We start from the raw sequence: 18,914 nt of genomic DNA on the forward strand, positions 1-18,914 counted from the left end.
TGTAGTCTCCATCCTCCAAACATGTTGCTCTGGGTAAGCAGAGGTAGGAAGGCAAACAGCAAGTGTCCTCGGTTTTACCTTAAGACCAGCTAATCTCAGTTTGGAGAACGTCAGCAGGCTCCTTGGTAAGACAGTTGTCAACAGAGCCAGCAAATCAGGAAGTCTCCCCTTTCTTCACTATTTACTATTCTTCACTATTTAGTACCTTACATACCTCCCTCCTGTAACTCCCCTTTGTCTTCCACCATCCTCTCCTCTTCCCTCCAGAATTCCCATGCTGCCCTAAGCATAAAGAAACCACCTGAGAAACTCACACTGAAGTGTTAATGATGATGTATTTTGAAAGAGCAAGAGAAATGTATCTGTATTTTGAAAGAGCAAGAGAAATGTATCTGTATTTTGAAAGAGCAAGAGAAAAGGCAATGTATAATAGCAAGTTTATTTTCAATAGTGAAATTGTAAGAATCTGGACAGACCCAAAAGGAAGAGGTAGGGAAGAGATGCAATGAGCTAAGGAAGGAAGGAGAGAGGGAGGGAGAGGGAAAACTAGAGCATATCCCCCATTTCTCAAATTGTTCCAAGCAATTTACTCCTTTTACATTTACATGTTAGATCAGACTCAACAGGGAAGTTTCAGAGGATGAGGGGTACAAACAGAAAACTGAGACTTTCTTCATCCTTTCAGTCAGGAGGAGAAAAACCAATGATAAACATTTCTGTGACCCAAGGAGAACAGAGGAAGGAAACTAGCTTTGAGAAGGGGATTGAGATGGAGGAAGATGAAGGCCCAAGTAAGGTGAATGGAGAAGTTTGGTATGGAGATGAAAGGTCAGCTTAAGTGACTCTGTCCTATTGATCAGGTACCAACTGTGGAGGCAAGGATAATAAATGAGTCTGTTAGAACCTCAGCACAGTTGAATTAGCTAAGAAAACTTTCAGAGAGGGAAGAGACTGCATGTCTGCAATTCCATTGTTAAGAAGAACTGATATACTAAAGGTAAATGAGATGCCATTCACTTCCCAAACACTGAACTCATCATCCTTCAGAACAGTAGCTATTCAAACATTACCTCAGCTAAAGACTACACCATGCCAAGTAGACTACTTGTGGGGAGGTGACATGGAGTGGAGCTGACATAAATACCTAATTTGTCTGTACTTTCTTCTAGAGACATTCAAGATAATATAAACATCCACACAGTTGAAAGAAATTCTTTCGTGGGGCTAAGTTTTGAAAGTATGATTCTGTAAGTAAAGGAAAAAACTCCAATGGAGGAACATTTGGTTTTTCATGTAATGATTTCTTTCTCATAATGGTATGCTCTTTTTTTTGTTTGGGTAACTTTGGCATCTCACCATTCCAGTTTCTCCCTGGTTCTGTGTTTTTCTCTCATTTCCCATCTTTACATTTCCAAATCACAACATGAAGACATGTTAATAATTTATGATTCTGTGGTGCAATTCAAGTATTTAAAATTGCTCTTTGAATGATGGTCTCCTATGATGCAACATCTGTTCTGAGGGCCAGAATAACTCACACATCAATAAAGCTAGTTATTGCCTGGCAAGGCTTTTGTTGCCCAAAGAAAAAGACCAAGAAGGAGTCTGAATCAAGAAGACATGGATATTCCCTCATAACCATGCCAAGCAGCTTCTGTTCAGCCCCACGCTGAGCATATAAGATGACTTCTCATTTTCTTGGAACAATCACGTTTTTTAATGAGCTTGAGTTAATCTCCCTGACTTTTCGGAAAGTTTTTAAATGCACTCTGCATTGTTAATGGACTACCTTCTAATTGTTTGTGCCAGTAGCCTGTGTGGCAGTTTACCCACTTCCCGAGATGGCCAGGAAATAGGGCACTAGGGGTTACCCAAGTGTTTGTGGGATCCATGGACGTTAGATGCATAGAATGACATTTGGGGAACTGGTAATTGCAATTACATCTGTAAGAAAAGTATTTTCTCTTTACATTTCACAAATTGTTGTGTTCTTTTAAAAATATACATGTGTTTCAATATGCTGATATGTACAAAAGGTAAGTTCTAGTCCAGAAAGAATTTTAGTCTTTTTCAAAACAATAATACGATTTAGAGACCCATCTATACCAAAAAAACAAAAAAAGCAGAAAAAAGGAGCAAGGTGGCGGAGGGGGCCAGAGAGAAATAGTAGGCAGAAATGAGAACATATTGAAGAATAAAGCTAAGCACAGTATTTGATGTAAATTTATTACAGAGAACAACAGAAAATGTTTGAAAGAGATTAGCAGAGAAATAGGATGTATGAAGGAAAAAATAAAATCAAAGGCCTGTATTCAGAGTACATAGTAGTAGGACAAAACTGTAGGTAATACCTAATCCTTTCACTTAATACGCTCATGATATTTGGAATCTCTGTGTGTGTGTGTGTGTGTGTGTGTGTGTGTTGGAAAGAGTTGATGGGGTGTGAGAAGTATGAGAGAAAGGGAAAGCAAAAGAAAAAAGCAGCATGAAATATGTGCAAAATAAAAGCAATTGTTCTAAGCATAAAGAAGGTATAATGTGATTTGATGCGAGGCTTAAAGGAAGAGTTCAATGAGGGAAGGAAGGTGGCTGAGAAAGGATGTTGGGTCGAAGATGGCCCTTAAAAGACGAGTTGGGGGGCTTCCCTGGTGGCGCAGTGGTTGAGAATCTGCCTGCCAATGCAGGGGACACGGGTTCGAGCCCTGGTCTGGGAAGATCCCACGTGCCGCGGAGCAACTGGGCCCGTGAGCCACAACTACTGAGCCTGCGCGTCTGGAGCCTGTGCTCCGCAACAAGAGAGGCCGCGATAGTGAGAGGCCCGTGCACTGCGATGAAGAGTGGTCCCCACTTGCCGCAACTAGAGAAAGCCCTCGCACAGAAACGAAGACCCAACACAGCCAAAAATACATAAATAAATTAAAAAAAAAAAAAAAAAAGACAAGTGGGATTTAGCCACAACATTGGCAAAGGATGAGCAGAGGAAACAGAATCTTCAAGGCCAAGGAGGTTAAAAAAAAAAAAAAAGCTAAAAAGGAACTTTTGGAAAATAGTGAGTACCTGAGTAATACCGGCCTGGTGTGTCGCAGCAAAAGGACTCCTTGGCTACATAATGCAGGGAGGAGATTAGTGATAAATGTAATCAGCTGTACCTGGATGCTTGTGCTTCTTTAAATGCTGCTCTAAACATATGTGTCATTTTTAAATATAGTGATTCAAAATTAGTTAATGTGGCAAGTTTATTAACAGAGTTTTTTTTTTGGCCGTGGCACACGGCTTGTGAGATCTTAGTCCCTGACCTGGGATTGAACCCAGGCCTCGGCAGTGAAAGCACAGAGTCCTGACACTAGACCACCAGGGAACTCCCAGAGTATTTTTATAGAAAATATATAAGTGGTAACCTGAAATTAATATAATGTTAGATGTCAATTATCTCAATTTTTTAAAAAAGTCCGTTTGTACTAATAACGTTCTCACAGTTTTGCATACGGACACACATCCTTTTTGTCCAGAACATAAGACAGAAGGCAATCTGTCCTGATCTGCCTAGTCCTAACATTTCCCAAGTGGAGGAAAATAATTTGAGGAAATAAGAACTTTGGAGAGAGTCCCGCAAGCCCAAAACTACAAACGAAGCATAGAGATGATAGCCACTCTTCACTGACTCCTGTCCACGGATACCGTGTGGTTTCCCAGAATTGAGAGCATACTCTCCTAGCGAGGACAGCTTTCTTAAGAGTCAGCACTTCTCAGACATGTCTCTAAAGGATAAATTCACATCTGTGAGAAAAGCATCTTTTTCTTTTCTTTTCTTTTTTTTTTTTTTTAACCTCAGATGGCCCTTAATCCATAGATAACAGAATCAGAAGATCCACACTCATCACAATTTAAGTCTCCAGTTGTTCCTAGTCCTGGCGCTATGTCTGGATGCAGGGGCACTTTCTCCTCCTACGGACATCCAAGGGTACTCAGGAAAAATAAAAAAAGCCTGGCAAAACGGCTCTGATGACTGGAAAAGCTTTCTATACATTGGCATCTTTCAAAATCGTGAAGCCCTGTTCTATATATATAAATACATGTTATTTTAAAAACAGCCCAACAATGAAGGATTATCAGACACTCGGCTAGCAGTCACCCCTACTCTGCCCTGCAACCAGAAACTCTGGACAGGGAAGTACCTAGCTATGGCCGACCAGCAGAATGGACTAATTCAGAAGAGAGAAAATGAGGTTACATGTGTACCATCTCCCGGTACAGCCCGGCCACAGGAACTGCTCACTTCCTGTGCGTTTCCTCCCTTCCTCAACTGGCTTCCATCTCACTTGCCTGCCCCTCAAGGAGATTTCATGGGCCAGGTCCCCCAGCACCTTCATTCTTTAGGATGAGGGCAGACTCTGCTTCTGGAGCCTCCTGAGACTGCACTGAGTGAACACACTAGGGAAGGGACAAAACAAAAAGACTGAGGAAAGCATGATTCAGTTATTCCTTAGCTGACGCTCTGCCCTGTTTGTCGTCACCATCATCATGAGGTGGGTTTTAAAACCAGCACTGCCTCTCTTAAGAAACTAGGCATATAGGTGATAAATATCAGCTTCTCTGGTAGTAGTTTGAGAGTCTTACAGCCTAATGTAAACCCAGGGCAAGAATTCTGTACATAATATGTTTTTTGTGTGCTGATCTGTTGTTGACGTCAAAAAATGCCACCCGCTCCCCACGTGATGGCATCTATTAATTAAGAAAATCCATAAAGACAAAGGGCTACTTTAAATACAATAATTCTTTTAAATTAGTCTGCATTTTATTTAATCATAGCAACATCTATTTGCATGACATATACATGCAGAAAATGTTAATTATCTAGTCCATAGAAAAAAAGATAGGTAGAGATCATATGGATTTGCACACTGCTTTTGTTGGATTAAAGGTCAGCCAACTACACCCAATGGAGCAAATCTGGTCCCTGATCTAGGACTAGCTTTTACAAGTGAAGATTTTGATGGTAGGGAACACAAACACTAAACCTAAATGAAGCAAAATGTTACCCCCAACAAAAGAAAAAAATTCATTCTTTTCAATAGTAGACCTATACTACAAAAAAAAATTGTGCTCAATTATTACTATTATACTTTAAGTGTAGTCAATAAAAATTCGTGGCAATTGTTTTATAAGTACCTATATAAAGTACCTATGTAACAATAATATTCTCATTTTGCCTCTTAACCCCACAGAACCTAAAATTTATTATTGGGCCTCCTATAGAAAAAGTTTGCTGACCCCTTTGTTTGATCCAAAACCCCCAGGATCCACCTCCCACAGGTTAGGGGCAGCTGCTCCAGCGACTGTCACCACCCCGCCCCCGGGAATAGGCTGACAAATCAGTCAGGAGGCTGGATGTGCTGGGGACACTTGGGTAGGCGTGGGGCAGGCAGGACTTGGGATGCACAGACACTTCTTGGCCATCGGAAGCCACCAATTGGTTGCTAATGTTTTGAAAGACTTGCATTGCCTCTGTGTGGATTTTCAGCTAACTGGCTTTCAGGAGGAAGAAAAACACATGCAGTTGTCCTCCTGTGATTTTAAGCGTGTTGAGCTACCCACTGCAGCACCGGAAACCATCGATGTCCTGAACACACAGAAACTTCTCTGGGTCAGCTTTTGGAACAGTGTTATTTGTACACCTACTGAGCCTGACAAGGGAAAGGACCTGACAGCAAATCAAGAGCAACGGATCAGAGGCTCTTCAGGCTGAGCTCTCCCGACCTTGGATTTCTGCTTTTGTTTTCAGATCCATCTAGGGGCACAGCAATGCAGAGCTGTCAGCCCAAGGTGTCCTTGGGCTCCCCTGTCCAGGCAAACCTGCTCACTGATCTTCTTGGCACAATCAGGATGACTGTTCCACATCCAGCACCCCTCCCCCAGAGCCTCCCCCTGCACCCACTCACACCACCTCACCCCGCCACGGCCCACAGTCTCTATCACTGATTTCTCTTCCTTTCTGGCTTAACCCAGAGTCACCTCCACAAACCTCCAATAACCAAGTCCCTGTAGGTCACGGGAGATGTCTGACAGCTTAATTAGATCACTTTCTGATGACAGCCAGGCCTGCTGCTGTGAATAAGCATGAGTGAGAGGCTTAAGGCCCTAGAGGAAGGTGATACAATATGTTCTTTCTCCGTCTTATAAACACTTGTTCGATAACTGTATGATTTCTGTCCTTCAGGACGGGACAGATCTTGGTCTGCTCTCCCCATGGCATTGCCTCTGCACACAACTGATGTGTGCAAAGACCTTATGGGATCCAGGCTGCTATGCCTAAGTGTGCCTTCTCAAAATTAAATTTCATTTATTTCTCTGAATAAGTAATACACGCACATAATGCAAACTTCCAATGTTACAAAAGGTTATACAGTGATAAATCAATCTCCCTTCCACCCCATCCCCAAGCTTTAAGCGTGGTATTTTATTTATGCCACTGACCTGCGCTGTCTGACCCTGCCCCAGTGCTTCCAATTATGAAACCCATGTATTGTTTGCATCCGACAGTATTGGTTTTTTAATGGGTCTTTTATTTCAGATGGCTGAGTAAGAATGGGATTCAACAAATACACAACTGTGCATTCAATGGAACCCAACTAGATGAGCTGTAAGTAGCCCTGACTACTCTTCCAGGCCATTTAGAGGAATGGCTCTTACAACAGTAATGTTTACACGGCTTTGTGTTTCCCTTCTTCTTTCCTCAACTCCATCCCCAGGAATCTAAGTGATAACAATAATTTGGAAGAATTGCCTAATGATGTTTTCCAGGGAGCCTCTGGACCAGTCATTCTGTGAGTAGCTTCCCCCACTTCCGTGTGCAAGAGGTCAGCATCTTACGTTAGAAGTCAACTTTCTCCAATTCAGGGAAGCTTATAACGCAGGGCTGGCAATTAAGATCAAATGTGATTTGTGTCATCTGCAAAGATTTATAGGACAATTTAGGGCTGATCCACATTCTAAATTTCAGTAAAGTCGCAACAATAACAACAACTAACGTTTAATGAGCACTTACCAAGTCCCAGCCAGTGTTTTTAAAACTTAAGATGAATTTTCTAATTTAATCCTTATAATAACCTCTGTGGTAGGAGCTATTAGTTCCATTTTAGAGAAGAAAAAACGGGCTTCCCTGGAGGGGTCAATTCATCCAACGTCACAGAAATTTTAGAGCACAGATTCCATACCAAACTGGTCTAACTCATAGTACACTCTTAACCACTCTGCTGTACATCTCTTCCCTGAAAGGGAAAGCACAGTTCTCCTTCCTCACTCTCAATGTCCAGGAGTTTCCCTCAAACCAGTGAGATATACACACACATTTATTTTTGGATCCTCTCTGTCTCGATTCCAGATCTCTTGGGATGCATCCAGTGCCTCACAGCCTTGCATCAGCACCTCTCCTCCTATTATTGCTTCCTCATCTCCATTTCTCCCCCCAAGAGTGACTTTCCCATATTCTCTTCTCATCAGCCCCTGCCCTTCCACAAGGGTCACCCACCTCTTCCCTGACAATCTCAGCCAACAGTGAATGCCTCCTCCTGTGATTCCCATAGTCTTCATGGCTGCAGGGGCCCAAATCTGCAAGAGATTTTTAAAAATGTGTTTTCCTAGGCTCCAAGCAAGACCCACTACATCTATTGACAAATGTACTGTAGGAATAAGAAAGGAATCTGGAAGGAAGGAGTCAGATGCAAGAAGAAATAGTGAGCAAAGAAATAAACATGTGACTAGATGTAAAGGTTTGCTAGATGATCCTCATACAGCCTGCCTAAGGCCAGCTGGGGCATTTGGGAGCCACTAGCCAGCACCTCTTACTTGGCAGTCGGTATATATATTATCTACCTATCTACGTACCATCTATCAACATCACTTCATTTTCACCAAAGAGCTTATCTAGTTGACCCCTGAACAACACAGGTTTGAACTGCGTGAGTCCACTTACATGTGGATATTTTTCAATAAATATATACTATCTGTGGTTGGTTGAATCCTCGATGTGGAATCATGGATAAGGAGGACAGGGCTATGAAACTTGGGCATCCGTGGATTTTGGTATCTGTGGTGGGTCCTGGAACCAATCCCCAACGGACACCAAGGGGCGACTGTATTCTCCTTCAGGCTGGAACCCATGCATCTCTGGAATGAGATCCTGTATGGTAGACCAGAAACTCCATAAATGGTTATTACTGATGATAAAGGATATGTTGTGACCTTATATGGGACTCTGTCTCTTTGAAGAAGTTCAAAGATTATTCCAGAATGCCTGGTTTCAGATAGGCAACATATACAAACGAAGGGAGTGTCCACGTGATTAAAGCACAGATGCCAGAGCAGACTACCTAGGTTTAAAACCAGTTCTTTCACCTCTCTAAACCTCGGTTTCCTCACCTAAAAAATGGCAGAAACAATAATACCTATTTCCTAATACTGTTTGAAGCTTAATAATATTATATATGTGTGTGTATATATATATTTATATATTCACTCATTGATTCACTCACAGGTCGATTTTAAGCACCAGCCGTGTGCTATGCACTGTATATAGTGCAAGGAACAAAAGTTTTTCCTCACAGAAAGCTTACATTCTTCTAAGGGGGGAGTCAGACAATAGAACTAAATATACAACTTACTATATCAGGTCATGATGTGCTCTATGAGGCACCAAGTAGGACACGGGTGTAACAAACGGGAAGCGCCAGGCATAGAGTCCCTGCGTTCCAATATACAGAGTCTTCAGAACTTGTCATGCTTAGTCAATGTTTCTTATTCTTAGAGTACCTGGGAGACAGACTTAGAGAAAGTGCTTTTGATGCCTTTGACCAGCAGAATAGCAGTGTGTCCATTTCACTTAGCTGACAGTCCTGAGGGTTTTGAATGTGCCTAAATAGGCACCTCTATCTGTTACGTAAGAACATACCTGTGATGGGGTAGGTTTTCATATGTGACCTGTACCAGGTACACTATAAAATCACAGCACCTTAACCACGGTCTGCTACTGAGAACACTCAAGTTGGACAGGATCCCCAACTAGCTCATTGCCCAGCTGAGGAAGCCAGAGACAGAAATGCGAAGTGACCTGCTAACGATCACACCGCCGCCGTTAAGTGGCAGAGCTTAAACCAGAAACTAGGTCTCTTGCCTTACATGCCACGTAGTCCCAACATACCACGTCACCAAAAGTACATAAACATGTCCAATCAAACATCTAAAAGGGCCCCTAAAATTAACTGTGAACTAAAATAGGGGGGAAGATAACTATAAATGCCGGACCCCTGAGCCCAAGAACACCGGTAAGTGACACACACACACACACAGCACAGAAGAACGTCCCCTGCAGTTGACAAGCAGGTCCCAGGCTGAGGCACTGTGCAGTGTGTCTGATCAGTGTTCAGTGGAAAACACAAACATGAACCCACAGCCAGCCCTGCCACGAATGCCGGCAAGAAGGGATGCCGTCATCGCCAGCAGTTCTGCAGGGTCCTCGAGTCACAGGCCCATTTTCCACCCTTTTACCACAGAAACAGTGAATAAAATTTATAGGAAATTCAAAGGAATTATGAAGTACTTGCCATGACTTAAAAAGGTAGAGAGTGATAATACATTCCTACATCTTTTCATTTCAATGCATGAGGATATACGTGCAATATCCTGGCCGAAAGCCCAGCCTGTAACTGCTGGTCTCCTTCTCCTCCCCTTAGGGGCAAGAGGGTTGATCAGCTTAACAACAAGCCTCCTTTTTTGGGGCTTTCAGGTTAGTCCGCAGATGTCTTACCAGCCTCTCTGGCTGCTAACCTGGGACTCTAGGGCCTATCCCATCGCCTACTTCTGCAACCTGATACGCCAGCCCCCGCTAAACCCTGGCCTGAGAGCTGCCTGTTTAGTGTGTGCAGAGGACCAGCCCGCCCACGCTGGTGCTGTGGGTTCATGGGTTGGAGAAGGAGTGTGTGTAGACCACTCAGCCCACAGTAGATGCGGCTCAGGTTAGGGTTGTGACCGTGGCTTGGGTCAGATTCCCCTCCCAGAAAATCAGACTGTGATGTGGATATTTGCATGCAAAAGGTTTACTGGAGAGTGCTCTTGGAGTCTGGGGCGGGGTGCTTGATGGACGCAGAATCAGGCTAACAGGGAAGTTGAACTACAATGCATTTGTAACAGAAGCTTCCGCTAATCCTATGGGGAGCTCTGGCGTTAAGACGGCCCTTCAAAACTGACTGAATTAAGGCAAGGGGCCGGGCCTTTTCATCAACAGTCATTGGGTGCAGACTGGCCCTGAGGAGGAGCCAAGTCTTGGGTGAGTCAGGCGAGGGCAAATCCCAGAGCAGAACTCGGCTATGGGCCACCTCAGCGGTGAGTGGTCCTCAGCTGCCCTCAAGCCATGGTTCTAAATTTGACCTTGCATCAGAATCACCCGGCATGCTTGTAAAACCCGAGATGGCTGATCTCCACCCCCAGAATTTTTGATTCAGCAGGTCAGGGGTGGGCCTGAGAACCTGCACCTCTAACAACTTTGCAGGTGAAGCTGACGTTGCTGGTACAGAAAGCACACTGAGAATCACTGCCCTAGAACCAGTGCTGGGAACGGGGAAGCCTGGCCGGGTCTCCAGAATATCTCCTCCAAGAGCTAACTGTGGGGAATCTCCCTCCCCAACAGGCTCAGTGTTTTGTCTTCAGTAGATATATGCAAGGGATTCTAAAAGAGTTAAGGGGAGGGCACCCAAACCAAACATAACTCCTTTCCTGAAGGCAAAAGTTTTAGTTGAGTGCAAAACAGGGAGCCTCTGAACACCTGAGGGTGCAAGGATAAGATGTTCCACTGCAAAGAGAAATAGATGCAGAGAAAGCTAGGGGCACACAGACAAGCTCCATTGAGTTTCCGAGGAGCAGTCTAGCATCCTGACTTCCCCCTCATGAGTCTTGACCTTGAACATCAGTAGCCATCTGAGTTTTCACCTGATATTCCGAACTCGCTCAAGTTTTCTTTTCCTTCCTTCCTTCCTTCCTTCCTTCCTTTCTTCCTTCCTTCCCTTCTTTCTTTCTTTTCTTTTTTTTTTTTAAGCAATCAAGCAATTGCTGTTTCCTTGGGAAAACATTTCCTGTGGGGAAAATTTAATGCATTGCCTTTGCAGGCTGGAGCTGGTACAATCATATTCTGATGGTTTATCAAATTGATTTGGCTATAGCTCAGATTCATTTGATAGTTCAGATTCAAACACTGAGGTATTTGTATAAGAATGATTCTCTTCCATTACCAGTGTACCCACAGTCCTATAGATAGCAAATTGCCTTTTTATTCCGCCTGGGATCATGAAAGAGAGGTCTTCTAGCCATCTGTCAGTGTAGTATACACCAGAAATGTGCTCTCACTTATGGAAATGATTGACCTTTGTAACAATATCTTTGTAACAAAGATGTTACAATATCTTTGTAACAATATCTTTGCTGGGAAAAATAGAAATTGTTCAAATCAAATTTGTGGCACTGGCTATAACACACTTTATTAAATGGGGCACAGAGCACAGTTGAACTCTCCTGACTCAGTGTCTTATTACTGACTGCTGTTTCCCTTCTACTTTGTATCTCAAAATCAAGAATCCTAACAAGGTTGAAACAGTTCAGGATTACTAAATCTCTTCAGCCATTGTCTTATGAGTCTCCTGTTGGTACTACGTTTCAGGATTTAAATTCTCAAAACCAACCAGAATGTAGCATGTGCTGAAATGTTAACCAAAGTGGCACCTTAAAAAGAAAGGCTGTCGGCATGAGACCAGCCTGAAAGACAAGGATTAAAAACACCAGCCCATGATTACCCCTTCCCCTGCTGATATAAATGTCTATGGACTTTTCTTAATCCGTGGAGATACCAGAGAAACATTTTTCTGCCAGTCCAAAATATGGAAGTCTTATGATAGTTTCCATGTTTGCTCACCCCAGCAAGTATGCAGTAAGCTTGAAGTAACCACTTCTACAAACACTTTCATTTCCCTATCACCCAGGAACCACTTCTGCTAAAGACTTTTGCTTTACCAAACTCTAAGTGACTCTGCATCTCTCTCCTACCAACCACTCCCTCCTTTCAATATCCACCAGCGGAAGCTCGGGATCCCAGGACACTGACAAGATGCCAGAGTCCCCCAGAAGCAAAGCCACCTAGTGAAAATGACAGCAGCTCACATATTTTGCAGCTGTGATGAGGAGGAACCCGAAATACAAGCTAATTCCAGAACACTCAGCAGACAAAAAGGCACCATCGCCTCCCGAGCAGGCTTCCCCATCCAATACCTAGTCACTGGATTGCATGCAGGTCAATCCACACACGCATTAGTCTATTTATTCTTCAATCTGTGTCTATCTCCTTGTAAACTTTGCACAAGGATGCTCTCTTCCTTGATTCCTTTGATACTCTCAGTCACATATAATTGCCTGCTGGAGAAGCACCGTTTTGCTGAGCCCCCTTTAAATCCAGATTTCCTCTCAGTCTGCCTTGCATCTTTCTCCCTTTAGAATTGCTCTTCTGTAAGACTTGCTTCAACTTCTCATTTTTTTTATGATGCTGAGGCATCTCTGCTAATCAGACAAGTATCCACTGAGATTTCATGAACCCAGCTCTGTGCCAAATATTAATACCGTGTAGAACACAAAAGTATCTTAGTAATCCCTGCTCTCAGAGCATCTGAAACCTGGCTGAGGAGACAAAACAAATATACATGAAAAGCTGAATAGTATGAAACAACAAAAGAGATAATACAGGGTACTAGAGTCTCTGTAAGTGCTAGAGGTCAGAAGACATCACAGCTGGCTGGGGTGATCTATCTAGTTCCTTTCCCAATCCTCCATCAGTGCCACTCTCCAGCCTATCTTTGAACAAAGCAACAATTTTCTGGGCGCTTACTATGTGAAAGGCACTGCTCAGAATGCAAGGAGCCCTCTGCCCTCCAGGAGAGAGAAAATGCAAATACAAAGAGCTAGTGTATAAAGCAAAAGATGGTAAGTGAGAGAGGCAGAAAGTATACAGACTATAGTGCTATTGCATTCTTAATAGCATTCAAGGAAAAATACATCTACAGCTGTTAAAAATGATGGGGATGATAGAATCTCAGAGACTTCAATGCGAGTCTGTTTGGGTACTCTATTTCTGCATAAAAGCTATCCTTAAACTCAGTGGCTTAAAACAGTCATTCCATTTTCCCCACAGTTTTATGTTTTAGAAGTTTGGGTGGCTTGTCTCTGATCCATGTGATGTCAGCTCAGGTGGCTGGGTCTGGGGGGTCTACTCCAAGCTGTCCCCTTCACTCATATATCTGGTGCATCTGTGCTCCTTGGTACCTCTCTACAGACACACAGACACACACATACACACACACACACACATGGCATCTCGTCTTCCAGAACCCTCTGTGCATGGCTTAGACTTTTTCCATCATGGCACTCTCAGGGCATCAGAGTTCTTTCACTACAGCTTAGGGCTCTATAAGACCAATTTAGAAGCTATCTGTGCTCTGAAAGGCAAGGTCCAGAACTTGTACAGCAACACTTTCATCATACTCTACTATAGGCCAAAGACCTCACAGTTCAGCCTGGATTCAAGGGAAGGGCAAACAAACCCTCTATGGAAGAGTATAAAGAATTTACAGTCATCTTTAATCGACTACAGAGTCAATGAGAGAATACCATGGCATTGCACAGAATACAAAAATCTGTTTATTTTTGGAAATATTCAATTACTGTGATTTTTGTATATTTTAAAATCAAGGGGGGAAGGCATAACTAAGAAAAAATAGTCTTCTGTTTTGTATCATTTGATTTTAGAAATATGAAAAATGTTGATGGCAGGTAATAAATGATTGCCCTGGTTTAAATTATTCCTGAAGCACTTTATTTATACCTTCACCTCATTCCTTGGAAGAAGCCTTGAACTGTTTTAGACAAAACAGGCAATCTTTGCTCCCTTCCATATTTGAGGGAAAAAAGAAGACCCCATAGACCAGGCAAAACAAGAACTTGGTCACCGGGACCAGAGTATCAACAGCAGAACTGGTCAGAGGAGCAACTGCCCGAAGAGAGAAACTAGAAAGATTTTTTTAGGGCAGAGAATAAGTTGAGAGGCTCTGGATCAATGGAAAGGCTAAGTGGAGAACAGGCCAGGACAGCTGGATCTTTCAGCAGTAGAAAGCGAAGACTCATCACAAGGACAAAGGTTCATGGATCAGACACTTATCTCCAGGGACCCCAGCTATGAAGAATTAGAATACGTAAGCAAGAACTAGAAAAGAGACCTTGGAACACCAAGAACTTTTACCTCATGGTGATAGCAATGAATGTTGCAAGAAGTAGTTAAATTCCAGATCTATGTGGAAGGTAAAGCCAAGTTATTTTGCTGAGGGTTTGCATGTGGGGTGTGAGAGAAAGCGGAGTCAAGGATGACTTCCAAGTTTTTGCATGAACAACTGGAAAGGCTGTAAGTAGAGCAGGTTTGGGGGAGATATCAGGAGCTCAATTTTTAATATCTAAAGCTTCACCTTCTTATTCGACATCCAAGTAGAGATTATAAGAAGGTAGCTGAAATATGAGTCTGGAATTTAGGAGAGAAAAGCAGCCTCAAGATAAAAATTGGGAGCGGGGGAGAACATCAGCATATAAATGGTGTTTAAGTCATAAGACTAGAGGAGTTCACCTACAGGGTAAGTAAAAATGGAGAAAAGAAGGCTAGGCTCTGAGCCCATGGGTCTAAAAGTTGGAGTTCAGGAAGGAACCAGCAAAGAAACATCCAAAGAGTCAGGAGACAAATATAACTAGATATAAAGAAAGTCACCAGGAAGATGTAAAAATTCTATATTTATATGTACCTTAAAAATTATCCTCAAAAATATGTAAAGCAAAAATTGACAAAACTTAAAGTAGTAGTATACCAATCCAAAATCATAGTCAGAGATTTTAGTGTACTTTTCTCAGGAGTGATAGAACAAGCAAGCGAAAAAATCAGCAAGCACACCGAAGTATTTGAACAATAGCATTGACAAATTTGATCTATTTGGCATCTAACAAGGAGGGGAATGAAGTAAAATATACATAGGTTTTACATAAATGGTAATCCTTAACTCTGATAATGTAAATTTGTCTAAATATCAAGCAGGGCTTTAGCAGCCCTGAGATTATTGCTACTAGTCCTAGGACTTGAGCGCCCAGTGAGGATGTGGGAACTGGGACGACTGGTAGCTCCTGGATCCTCAGCAGATCTGTTTGATGACAGATGGAATCACAGAGGAGCTGCTGCCTGAGGTAAAGAAGGGATGAGAAATGCCTAAGTTCACCCTTCCGCCCCCCCTCCCGTCCCACCAGTGCCATTTGCTGAACCCAACTGAAAGCTGACAAGGCGGTACCTGGGAAATGGAACCCTTGGAGGCCACCTCTCCTGCAATACAGAGCAGAACACAGAAAAGGGCACAGGACGGATGTGAGAGAAGTGAGGCAAGACCAGCACATCATGTCCAGTGCTTTGTACTTCATTGGAAGTGTAATGGGGAACAATTGACTAGTTATAAGCAGGAAGTCACAGTTAATTGGCATTTTTAAAATATCACCCAATCTGCAGTGTAAAGATTGCGTTAGAGAGGGAGCTAGATGGCCACAATGATTAATTTCATGTGTCAAGTTGACTGGGCCATGGGATGCCCAGATAGCTGGTAAAATAGTATTTCTGAGTGTGCCTATGAGAGTGTTTTCAGAAGAGATCAGCATTGGAATCAATAGACTGAGTAAAGAAGATTCATCCTTCCCGTGTGGGTGGGCATCATCTAACCAGTTGAGGGCCCTAAAAGAACAAAAAGGCAGAGGAAGGGCAAATGTGCTTCTTTTCTTCCTGAGCTGGAACATCCATCTTCTCCCCGCCTTGTGCATCAGGGGTCCTGGTTCTTGGGCCTTCACACTCTGAGACTTAAACCAGTGGCTGTCCTGGTTCTCAGGCCTTTGTCTCTGACTGAATTATACCACAAACTTCCCCGGTTCTCCAGCTTGTAGATGGCATATCATGAGACTTCTCGGCCTCCAAAATCACATGAGCCAAATTCCATAATAAATCTCCTCTTATATACCTCTGGATATCCTATTGGTTCTGTTTCTCTGAAGAACCTTAATACAATGGTCATGAGAAGAACAGTTATGAGACTGTTGCCTTTCTCTCTAGGCAGAGATTATGGTGACTTAGACTAAAGCTGTGGCAAAAAAAGTGGACCGATTTGAAACAAATGTAAAAGTTAGGCTTGTGAGAAGAAGAAAACTGAGTCCGAGGGAGGGAGGGGAAGGGGTCAAGGAGGACCCCCAGGCTTCTATCCTGAACAACACGGGGAGATGGAGGAGTCATTTGCTAAGATGAGAAAAGCAAAAGGACGAACCTATTTACAAGGAAGATGGTAAATTCAGTTTTGATATTTGCAAGTTATCAAAAGGGTGGGATCTGATGGACAAAGGATTATCCATTGGATTATGGGCTTGGAGTTCAGAAGTAGTATCTGAGCTGGGATGTACATTGGGAAGCCATCAGCATATACCTGGTATCTGAAACCAAGGAAGTGGGTAAGATCACCTGGGAAGATTATGTACAGTCAGAAAGGGGCCTGAGTTTAGAGGGACTCCAATAGATAAAGGAGAAAGAAAAAAATCAGAAATAAGTCAAAGTAGATGTCAGAAGAAATTGAGAAGAATGTGATGCCAAGAAAAAGACTGTCTCAGGAAGGAGGAGTGTTTTACGGGTGAAATGTAATTGAGAAATCAAGAAGGTTAGAACTAAGAGGAACTTCCAATGAAGAACTAAGGTTAGAACTTCTAATGAAGTACAAAGCGCTGGATATGATGTGCTGGTCATCATAGTTACCTTAGGGTGTACTGTTTCTCTAGGGACTGGGAAGAAACTGAGTTGGATTGGGAAATGAGGAAATGGTGACCTCAAGTATGGACAACTAGTATAAGAAGTTTGATTGGGAAAGGGCAGCAGCTACGAGTAGGTTTCACTGAACAACAGGAAGCATTATAAACTTTTGAGCAAGAGAATGAATGACACAATGAAAACAAGGCTTTGAGAAAGTAATTTTCACCAGACTGGGAGAACATATGGGGTAGCAGACATATATTCACACCCCCAAGTTTCATTGTTCCTAGTGCCCAATGCTTTGACTGACAGGAAATGCAGACATTAGAAGATTCTCCTTCACCAAGTATATCCAAGGATGCTTGAAATGAATCCATCCTGGTCATCACTTGCTACCACTCCCATCAGAAGCACTCATTTACGGCCAACCTTCTGGCCCCAACAGGTCTAAGCCGATGCCATTTAAATCTCTTCACTCCCACCCCACTGGTCAGGTTGTTTTGAGGGTTTCAGCTGCCAACGGTGCTGCCAGAAAATGGCCCATGTTACTGGTGTTGCTGCCAGAAAGGATGGGACTCTGGAACCCTCCAGTGACAGAGACCTCGTTAAAATGACCATTTACACTGGTTTCCACATAGACCTCCTGATTCACCAAGGCAGAGACTCTCCGACAAAGCAAGAACAACTGCGTGTGTGGGTATGTGTGTGTGTGTGTGTGTGTGTATGTGTATGTGTGTGTGTGTATGTGTGTGTGTGTGATATGTTTCCTGATAACAGCTGCCAGTCATCAAGTGCTGTCTGTTGGTCAGGAAGTTCTCTATGTACTTTAGCTCATTTAATTCTCACAACAACCCTCTGAGGTAAGTATGATTATTATTCCTGTTTTATAGCTGAGGAAACTGACACATGGAGAAGTGAGATAACTTGACCAAGGTCACCAGTCTAATAGACAGAGGGGCAGGGTACACGAGCAGGCAAGTCTGGCTGTGGATGCCACGCTCACCACCACCACTCTCTATTGCCACTTTGACTTTGTGCTGAGGGTACCTCTGTTGCCCACCGATACCTTTTCCCCTTACGGTGTGTTCTCTTTGCATCCTTTTCTGAAATATGGCCACAGATGCCACCCCAGCTCACTGGATATATTTTTACATCTAGTTTTATGGTGAGGAGGAAATGATCTCACTTCCTTGGTCCTATGTAAATTCGTGGGTATCTATTCTATAGATAGACTGTGGAAGGGGAAAGAGATACATTTAAGCCCCAGATCAGCCAGGACGCAAGTACATCCAGGAAACAGAGTGGCACGTTATCTATGTCCTCCTACCACAAATATAAGGGCCAAATGTCCCTTTAGCCAAATATTGATCTGACCAAGGCGTGCTGGATGAATTGGCGTCTCCCTCCTCACCCATGTAAAAATATCACTACTGTGGCTGCTATGTTGATGGCTAACAGAGCAGAAAATGTTAGGCCCACAGTAATCAGGTTATGTTTACCTTTTCTCCTTACAGAGATATTTCAAGAACCAGGATCCATTCCCTGCCTAGCTATGGCTTAGGAAGTCTTAAGAAGCTGCGGGCCAAGTCAACTTACAACCTAAAAAAGCTCCCCAGTCTGGAAGCTTTTGTCACAATCGTGGAGGCCAGCCTCACCTACCCCAGCCACTGCTGCATCTTTGCCAACTGGAGGCGGCAGATGTGAGTCTTCTCGTGTCCGCCCCTGAGCCCCACTCGGGCATTTCTCCAACGCAGACCTTGGTCCACAACTTCTACACCTGTGTGGCATGAAGAGGATCCCCTGGCAGAGGCGTCCACGATGAAATCCCTTAGGCATAGTCTAGATCAAAGCTTTAGTGTTCTCTCTGAAAATGGGCTCACAGGAGAGGGCTACCCACATGGTAGGCTACCTACCAAATATTAAATGAGCTAACATGAAAAACACCAAGCAAGCCTGACTCGCAGCTGATGCTTAATAAATATTTGTTCCCTTTTCCCTTTGTCCCGACATGGATTTATCCTTC

The 18,914-nt window shown here is 43.2% G+C and overlaps 1 protein-coding gene across 2 annotated transcripts in view; it reads left to right on the forward strand.

Annotated features, from left to right (window-relative positions):
- FSHR (follicle stimulating hormone receptor) overlaps nt 1-18,914 on the forward strand; it is a 166,675-nt gene that overhangs the window by 142,595 nt on the left and 5,166 nt on the right. Inside the window, exons 6-9 of one of the 2 annotated variants that reach the window (XM_007190042.2) lie at nt 1,170-1,247; nt 6,572-6,640; nt 6,750-6,824; nt 18,406-18,591. In XM_007190042.2, coding sequence (XP_007190104.2) covers nt 1,170-1,247; nt 6,572-6,640; nt 6,750-6,824; nt 18,406-18,591 — 408 coding nt within the window. The remainder of the gene's footprint in view (nt 1-1,169; nt 1,248-6,571; nt 6,641-6,749; nt 6,825-18,405; nt 18,592-18,914) is intronic. The other variant, XM_007190043.2, reaches the window with a different exon arrangement.

The sequence above is a fragment of the Balaenoptera acutorostrata genome, chromosome 12, assembly GCF_949987535.1.
Source record: "Balaenoptera acutorostrata chromosome 12, mBalAcu1.1, whole genome shotgun sequence".
In the NCBI taxonomy this organism is placed as follows: Eukaryota; Metazoa; Chordata; class Mammalia; order Artiodactyla; family Balaenopteridae; genus Balaenoptera; species Balaenoptera acutorostrata.